Source organism: Crocodylus siamensis, chromosome 15 (assembly GCF_052110815.1).
Source record: "Crocodylus siamensis isolate JL-2025a chromosome 15, ASM5211081v1, whole genome shotgun sequence".
Classification (NCBI taxonomy): domain Eukaryota; kingdom Metazoa; phylum Chordata; order Crocodylia; family Crocodylidae; genus Crocodylus; species Crocodylus siamensis.
The window spans coordinates 12,728,259-12,737,636 of record NC_143409.1 but is presented as its reverse complement, the minus strand read 5'-3'; the positions used below and the strand labels follow the sequence as shown (position 1 = coordinate 12,737,636).

Here is a 9,378-nt window from a genome sequence, read left to right as displayed (position 1 = left end):
CAATGGAAAGTTGTGCTTTTTTCTGTGCGATGTTTGGACCTTTTGGCATTTTTTAACAATTTGACTGATATTTGATCGAACTTTGACCAGTCAAATACCCAACCCTAACCAGTGCAACAGCCTTGAGTGCTGAAGATCCACGGTATACGACAGGCACAATACATAAGCACTGCCAGACTCAGTCGGACAAGACATCCATCTAATCTGGCGTGCGCTCTCCAACAGTGGGCAGCACCTGACGCAGAGATGAAGTAATGTAGGCTCATCCCTATCAGAACAATTACTTTTTCTCCAGAAAATTTAAGCTTTAATGAGAGGAAACCTCTGGTGTATTTTAAGCTTCCTAAAACGTGCACATAGGGATGGTGAATTTAAGGCAGGAAGATCAATTCACAGTCAGATCAGATTTGTTCGTTTTGCATTGTTACAATGGACACCTCGAACCACATAAAAAAATCACAGGCATAGCTCTGAGACTTAAAATCAAATTTATTTAGAGGAAAATAATGACTTTACAAGAGGTTGATGATGGTGATAACTAAAAAGGAAGATAAATAAAAGCTTGTTACAAAACCTAACGGCAGAACCATGCCATGTTTGTGGCAAGTGACAGAAAAAAAAAAATGAAGAATTTTACAGTTGACAACCAACGCACTTTTTACATAATTACAAATTAACATACAGCAATTAGGTTTTACCCTCTTTTTTAAATTTCATCTTTAACTTCGTAGTTTTTAAAAAAAAATGTTTAAGTTTTTTTTTTAAACAGATTGAACATAACATTGCAAAACTTTTTTTTTTTTCTTTTGAAAGAAACAAAACAAACTGAAAGCAGAGGTATAGCGTGGTACTATAATACACCTCCTCAACATTCGGGGATTACTCTAGTGCATTCCATATTAGTATCAAATAAACACAAGGCTAAGCTTTAACCATAGGCAAGCTGAACGGGACATCGGCTTTTAGAGCCCGTGTTTAACATCAATAAAGAAAATGATACTTAAGAGTCTGGAAGTGATTCATGTGTTACGGACTCCTGTGTTTGCTGCTACGGGAGAAGCAAACATCCTGCTTTTTTCTCAGCCAATGGAAGCAGAACGGATTCAGGCAGGGCTTCAATGGCAGTGAAGTGCACACGAAGAGAAAGGGCACTGCCCCTAGCACGCGTTTTGACAAGGATTTAGCACCGTGCCTCCTATTGCTCAGAAGACGCACGGGGGGGGGGGGGGGGGGGAACCGATTCAGCTTGCCTATTTTTAAACCTTAGCTAGATCACGGGAGAAAGAACTGCGGCCTGTCGCCCCGTCTGACAAACGAAGTAAGCACTCTGAGCACTGGGGAGGTTTAATTAAAAGAGGGCGCCTTAAATTAGTTAACGTTTACAGACCTGGCCAGCAGGCAGGAGACTTTCCGGCGTTCTGGTTAACAGGGAATGTTATGCTAGGCTTAAATAGGAAAACCACTGTGTTGTTGCCATCTCGGACCAGTCCTCCCCTCTCCCTAGGTTATCACCGGTGTCTGGCTTCCCCAGACCATCTGCTTGGGATGGCACTATTAAGCCCTTCCCAATCTGTCTCTGCCGTGAGGAAGGACTGGATTTGGACATTGTTTCACAACAGCGTTGAGAGCTTTTACCAACCCAAAGAAGGTAAGAAGAGGACCAGACGCTACAAGTGTGCTTGCTCTTTGTCAGGCAATGCCAATCTGTGCCACCTACCCTTAGTCCCACGGTTCCCGGCAGTGGTCAGACCTCAACAGGGATGGGGTTGGGGGGGTGGAAATCAGGCCACCCCATGGAAAGTAAGTGCTCTTGGTCCAGAGTCATCTTGGGAGGTGCCCGCGGGAAACGAAGCCGTGCTTTGAAATGGACTCGCCGTCCATTCCCTGTGCCCTGCCTTCCCTCCAAGAGCAAGAGAGGAATCGGAAACGAAGGTGCCACTTGGGAAAGCTCAGTCTCTTCTCGGGAACCTGACTGACTCAGTCTCCAGGAGGTGCTTGCTTTTCCTCCTGTGCCATATGCACACTGAGGGGGCTCCCAGCAGGGATTCACCCGGCGGGCTGGGCGATAGCTAGTTTCCCTGGAGTAGAGAGTGCATGAGGCGAAGGGCGCTCAGTTCACTCCATTTTGAGCACGGCTATAGTAAAATTCACACCTTCTTATCTTTGGCCTAGGAATACTATGAAAGCTGCTGCTCCACCCCCATCTCCCAACACCTTAGCAAAGCCTACACGCATGCAGAGTTTATATTTGCATATAGCCTAACCCTCCCCCATCCCAGGTTGCACTGGGGGGAAGCAAGAATACAAATCCGATTGTCTGAGAAAAGCGAATGACAAGACAGGGTCCATTTAAAGTGCTTAATGGCATCGAACCATGACAGAAGTTTACAGGCTGAGATGATCACCTTGTTTAAAAGAAGTTGAAGGCTAATCCTATGTGATCCCTCCGATTCTAGAGATACTCATTACAGCTCTAATCCCTGGGCTATCTTCACCACCCCATTTTATGTACTTCATTCTGAGATTGCTTCCTTCATCATGCTACTCCCTAATGCCCCTTCTGCTGCATAGACACAGCCACCATGCCAAGCCTTTCCTTCTTCACGCTTGTGAGGAGTCTGCTGTTCCCATCTATGCCAGACATGTACAGGGAGCTCAGCTGGAATTTCTTCTAACTCCACTTCTTCCTGCAGCAGCGTGCCATATAGATGCAGCCACGTCTGACCCCTGGGTCCCCTGAGAGCCCAACATGCAGTGGGGTGAGACCAGTTCTCTTAACGTCATCCAGGCCATCTGACTGCCATTCAGATTTGGTTAAAGATACAACATGCATTCAACAGGCATGGGTCAGATGCCATGCGCGGAAGTAAAACAACATAACAAAGGCGGGGAAAGAAAAAGGATACCAAGGCTACAAAATCCTAGCACAGAGGACTGACCCACTCTTAACAAAGCACCCGGGATCAAACACTATCTGGGTGATTTAGCAGGGATCAGGGTGGGAATCTATTTCCAGGGATCAACTCCAAACCATTCAAAGGGGAACATGAGAAAAGTGGCTATGATTAAAAAAAAATGTTATATATATATATATATATATATATATATTCTGCTTTCCCCTCCCTGCTTCTTACAAATGAAAAAGTAGAGGGAGGGGGACTAAGGGCTTCATGGTGATACAATCTCATACAGCAACAGAGGATTTCTGTCCCCACAAAACAGGCACAAGCAACTCTGATATGAATTGATGTACTTCAGATTCAATCCTCTGTTTACTTTGGAAAAGTGCAGATGGGAAACTGGGTAGCTGCTTAGCAAAAGTACAGATGCAGCTGGCAATGCGCTCAATGCAGTTCTGTTGGCAGCGAGACTGGAGAAAGTCAAACGTCCGAGGCCTCCTTCCCACTGCCTGATTGAGGGGCTTCTGCTCAGTTGCCTTTCCAAGAGCGATAGGACACACAGGTTTAGGAAGTGTCAGTGGTAGGGGGAAGACACTGGGAAGAAAAGGAAGGACTTGTGCTGGAAACAGCGAATGCCAATGAAATGGAAACCTTCAAAAACACCAAAGCACTGAGTTCTGCCTACAGAACAGTAACTTTACCATGTATTGGTTTGGTTTCCTCTGCAGATTTGGGTTTCACTACTAGACCGTTAATATTAGGGGAATGATTTTTTAAATTTAACGACCTTAAAGACAACTCCATTATCAAGACATAATCCCACACCCGCAGAAGTCAATAGAAAGACTTCTCTTGACTTCTGTAGGCACTGATCAAGACCTACCCAAGCATGAATGGCTCTTTTACTTTGTTCAGAGAGAGATGGGAAAACTCAGAAAGGAGATGTAAATTCCAAAAGCCCAACGGACAGCAAGATTCCTACCAGAACCACTGCCCCCCTCTCCAATTTTTGCTTAGCTTAGAGCTGCTTTGCCTTCAAGACCGCTTTCTGGTTGGAATTCGTTGCATATGACTGCTCTTCAGGCTGGACGCCAGCTGCTTGGCAGTGCTGAACATGCCTTGCTTTTATATGAAGCAACAGTGAGAAAAAAACCATTGGTTCCTCAAGCTCATCTTTAGAAAAAATAATATAAAAACAAAACAAAACAAAGTAAATAATTATTTTTTTTAAACCAGACCTCTTTCAAATAAACAGAAAGATAAACATTGGTTTGGTTTGTTTGTTTTTTTGCAAGCCCAGCTTGCAATTAAGTATGAGCACCAAATAATATTTAAAAACGAAATAAAAAAAGGACAAAAATAGAATCTCAGTGTGTGTGTGTGCGCGCGTGCGAGTGTGTACGAGTGAGGGGGAGAGAGAGAGAGAGAGAATTGTTCAGAGAGCTTCAAAAGCAAGTGATCTATTCTGGATTCCTCATTCATCAAGACAGACCTGTCTAAACCCCCATGCAGCTGTCAGCAGTGCTCATTAAAAATGTTAGCACCAAACGCTGAAATCTGCTGTGCGCAACTAGCTTATGAGAAGCTACCAAACAAATGCAAGTCAAAAGAGTGCAAGACACCATTTGAAAAAAAGGAGAATCTGTGGGAAAGGGAGTGAGCATCACCGCATCAGATTGCTCCAGGGAGTGAAGGTGATACCCAATTTATAATTGCCATAAAACACTAAGGCAAATCTCTGGAGAGGGGCAGAGAGTGGCTCTCCATTTAAAAGCAAGATAGCTTGCTACATTTTGTTGCCTCTGGTCATCACTCATCCCCACCATACTTGGCATTTGGGTATCACCCTGCAGCTTCAATGCACTGAGGCATGTTCTCTCACCCACAAAGGGAATTCTAATGATCCTATTTTGCAGCTAGAGAAACTGAGGCACTGAGCGGTGAAGTAATTTGTTAAAGGCCACACAAAGAATCCGGACTCGGGAGCGTCTGACCAGCAGCACTGTGTTCAATCCATGAGAACAAGCTGCCTCCCCAGTGCAGAGCCCTGCGTTTGCATAAAACGAGGAGCCGTGTTTCGTCCGAGGCCAGCCCTGCAAGCCTCACTCCCCCACCAAAGGTGACAACTCCCTGACATCTCACTCAAGTGCTGGGGAAATGTCTTTGATGTCACTTTGGAGAAGAAATAAGTAAGAGGAGCTGACGAAATCCTGAGAAATAGAAGCTCAGTGATCATGTGAATCACCTCATTAGCATATGCCAGGGAAGAAAAAAAATCCAGACAATAGTTTTAAAAAAATGTATATAAGCTAAGTGATCCCTAAACGGAAAAATTCTCAGGAGTTTCTCTGATCAGTTAGCGGGCTTGTAATGAAACAACTGCAAATGGAGAAATATTCTGACAAAGGACCCGCGGCTTAAGGAAGGGCAGGAGGGAGGGAATAAGCAGGCTGTAACGCACATAGGCCCATTAAAAAGCAGTCAGAGCTGTCCTCACTTGAGCACTGTCTGTTCTGGGTCCCCAGGGTTGCCTAACAAGCCTGGCATATTTTTCTTCTTCCTTTCAAAACATTCAGATTTTGCACTTCCTGCTGGAAATTTTTTACAATTTAATCTTTGCCCCGCAGAAATCTCTTAGAAATACGGGCTGATTTTAATGTGGGCAGGTTGTTCCTCTCCCTTCCCCGCTCCTCACTGCCGTTGCTGCCTGCTGTTTTGTACCTTCCTGAAATATAGCACGAGATGTCTGATATATGTGAAAGGGGTGGGCAAGCCAATGAAGCTACACTGAGCAGTAAGGGCAAGATATTTAATATCTACACGCTCCCTGAAAGTCATCAGGTTTCAGCTATCTCCCTGGGCACAGCTAAGCTAACCCAGCTTGTCTGTACAGACTTTATGTATATCCCAGTGGATACACAAATACATATATGTATATATATATACAGTATATCTATATATGCCAGTGTGTACGCACCATCTGCAGAGTCCTAACCTTTTGCTAAAGGGGAAAGGTTTGGTTATGCTCTCCAGAAAAGGGGAATGCAGAGGCACAGACTGCTTGGGCCACCTTCTCTCAGCCTTGACCAGTAAGAGAAACAGGGAATTATCTACACAGGTCATTTTACACCAAGGTTTGCATAGGGAGTGGATGCTGTTTGCCATGTGCTCAGCCCCTGCAGCCAGGATTCATACAACACCGAAGGCTAGAGCCCTGTGCCCGCCTCTTGCAACCCTGATGCATGCTTCACTGAATGCATGGCCTGGCAAGCTTGGTGGATGCAGGAACCGGGAACCTGCTGCAGGGTGGGCGCAGGGAGCTTTCCTCCATACAATGGCTGAAAGCAGTCAGTGGGCGAGGAGAGCTTTGGCCCTGTCAGACACCTGCATGGGTTCTAATACAGTACAGTGAAGAGGGAGCCTTATCCCGGCAGAATTAGGAGCAGACACTCAGCAGAAGATTTCCTTGCCCTCCGGTGGTGCTTCTGATGAACGGGCATCTGGGAAAGGAAAATTCATTGTTATTCACCACAGAAATACACCATGAAGTTCCATGTCAAAGCAAATTGGCACCTTTTGTCCATTCACTCCTACAACGGGGTGTTTGACATATCCCGTTTCAACTACATCATCAAGTTACAAGAACAGGGTTAATAAACCAGCAATCTGGCACCCAGTACACTGGAGGCTTGCAGAGTCCACAGCCGATGTGGATCCATGAGAGAAAACCACCAGGTGATTGCACACTCGTGGGTCAGAAGTGAGATGCAACAGGTTGATGTGAGAGGAGAGGCAACTGGGCTAGCCAGGCGTGGTAGTGGTCACAGATAAGGGAACCTGGGCCTTCCTCCTGACCAGAGAAAGGTGGCAGCTGGTGGCGGGGAGGGTGGTAGTAGCAGGGGCGCTGCTGGGAAGATTTTCAAAGCAAACTCCCCTGGAGGGGCCTTCCCCCAAGAGCCAGTCCTGGATTTTAGACTGTGTTTATCAGCACGCTGCTTTTGGGAGTACTGATTTCACACAGCTGATGTTGAAAAGTATAATAAGTGTAGTCAAGTCACCCAGACGAAATGGAGAGGAGGGAAGGAGAAAGAAGCAGCATTTGCCCCCTCTGTCCCTTGCAGACAGGAAGCATCCCCTGCTGCTAGATTATCGGGGACCCTCCAGAGCTGTGGAGATGGCCTGGAGAGCAACAGCAGTGGTCTGTTGAAGAGAGCCATAGGGGGAAAGTATCCCATAGCCAACACCTGTTCTCTCTGCACACATGAGATAACACCAGAGAGCATCAGCCTCTGTGGAAAGCTCTGCTCATCACTGCCATTCTTCCTATCTCTTACTCACGGTTATCACTCTTTGGAGGCTGGGTACCAAGGTTGAACAGCTTTTTAATCCTACACTCACTTAATCCTTTTAATCCTACACTAACACTCACCAGCAGGTTGGGAGCGCTGGCTTTTGCCCTTTTTCTTCTTTTCCTTTTTGTCCTTTGGCTTGGCTGGCCCTAAGCTGAAGAGGCGTGAAGGCATCTGGTGCTGCCCTTCAGCCGCCTTGTTAGTCTGATTGGCTGTGCCAGGCACACCGAAAGGGCGTTTCTCTTTTGATGTCCTTGAGAGACTGTTCCTTTTGGGTGACACAGACAGTTCTGAATCAAAGTGCCCTGGCTCGGGAAGGGAATAGCTCTGCTGTTTGGAGGGGTCCTCAGCAGCGGACAGGGATGGGGTCCTCATAGTCTTCTCGTGCGGCTTTGAAACCTGAAAGGAGAACAGAAGAGTTTCACTCATACACTCCGGTGCAGACAGGCCTTTGCTGCCGTTGTAGACGAAGCCTGCTGCTTCACACACCTACCCAAAGAAACCACCTACTCTAGGCAGTATCCAGGAACATGGACATTTCTCCCAGCCAACACACTCCTTTGTCTGAGGGGAATGAGATGAGGATTTGAGAAAGGGGTGCTTCTATTCCTTCCCCTGCCGAATGAGACTGAAGGGGTACAACAAACAGAGAGCAAATCCACTAAGAAATTCAGGATCGCTCCTTCCCACTTCCAGATGCAGAAATCCTCCCCCTTAGGGAGAGGCATGCTGATAGATACGTAGGGGAATGCCTGACAAGTGAAGCCATCCCAAAGGGAAAGGACAAGGCAAATCATTTTACTGCTTTTCTGATGCGTCCTCCAGCAAAGCAGTGGCACCCAACATGTATAAAGGGAAGGCCAGGACATGAGCTCCTATTCTCCAGGCTCCATTCAGACATCCCTATTCAGAGCTTTGCCATCTGGATACGTCTCCAAAAAGTTGCTTTCTTTGAATGACACTGCTATCCGGATGGCCTACAGAAAAGCTGAATGAATTATTTTGTCTCGTGTTTCCCTATCATGCCCTTGGCCATGGACTCCAAGTGCCAAGCAAATACATTAGATTTACACCATGATCTTTGGAGAAACCGACACTCTTATCTGCTCTCAAGCCAATTACAACTTTTATGACTTCATTCCTTATTGTGAATGGTATGAAGGAATGTCAGCCTCTGGACTGCCAATGGATAAGGGGGCAGCAAACATTCCCCTGATTATCTGCTATTTGGAGTTCAATATCTGAGCTACTCAATGAGCCAATTAAGTCACGTGGCTCCATTTCCATTCTCTGAATGTAGGGCCTAACTTTTATAAAGTACTGCTGCTTCAGCTCAAAACAAATTACATATTGCTCTGGGATGAATTTTGTGCCTTGATTAAACGTATTGGCTACAGCCCTGAAATCTGATTTCCGTGCGCGTTTGTGTGGAACAAGCCATCCTTCTAGCAATTCCCTTCAGCCATACCTCCAACTGGATTAAATGGAAAATAAACCCAAACGTCCTGACAAAAAACCTTGTATAAATATGAGACTCTCTGTGCAAGCTCTTCTTTGCAATATTGTACAGCCCAGTGCTAAGCCCCCAGACTGCTCCCCCTCCAGCCTGCTGTGTGAGGTCTGTAATCTAGACAGGGATTGTGTCCATCTATTTGTGAGGTGTCTACAACACTGTAGGAGGCTGCTACAAATAAATTAACAAGGTCTTACAATATAGTGACCAAGATTAACAAGCAAAACCATTCAGCCTCACTGCTCCTCACCAGTGAGCTGCTTCTGTAAAAAGATGTAGTTGGCCTGGTGGGGAGCTCCAGGCTAATGGACTGATTGCCTGGGGGAACAAAAAATTGCTGGCCCAGATGTGAAAAGGCTACAGTGAAATGCAACAGAGGTTTCTCCTGAGCATTCCTGTGTCTGCTCCTTCTTGCAGTTCAGCTCGACCTGTTGTACCACTTACTATCAGGCCAACAAGGAACAGGTCTCCAAAAAAGCTGGCAACGCTCAGATGCATTCACCCATGAACCCCACTGGCAAGACAAGAGATGCACATCCGCCCACGATTGCCGCGGGGATCTGGAAGGCGCTGCTCTGCTAGAAGCCTCTCCCGAGACAGAACAGGCAACATACAG

The 9,378-nt window shown here is 46.2% G+C and overlaps 1 protein-coding gene across 7 annotated transcripts in view; it reads right to left on the bottom strand.

Annotated features, from left to right (window-relative positions):
• Positions 1–469: 469 nt before the first annotated feature.
• Positions 470–9,378, bottom strand: part of AKAP13 (A-kinase anchoring protein 13) — a 324,780-nt gene continuing 315,871 nt past the window's right edge. For all 7 annotated transcript variants that reach the window (XM_090029889.1, XM_090029887.1, XM_090029891.1 and 4 more), the window contains 2 exons: positions 7,330–7,648; positions 470–6,400 (listed from right to left, as the gene is read on the bottom strand). In XM_090029889.1, the coding sequence (XP_089886015.1) occupies positions 6,351–6,400; positions 7,330–7,648 (369 nt within the window). In that variant the 3' untranslated portion in view covers positions 470–6,350. The remainder of the gene's footprint in view (positions 6,401–7,329; positions 7,649–9,378) is intronic.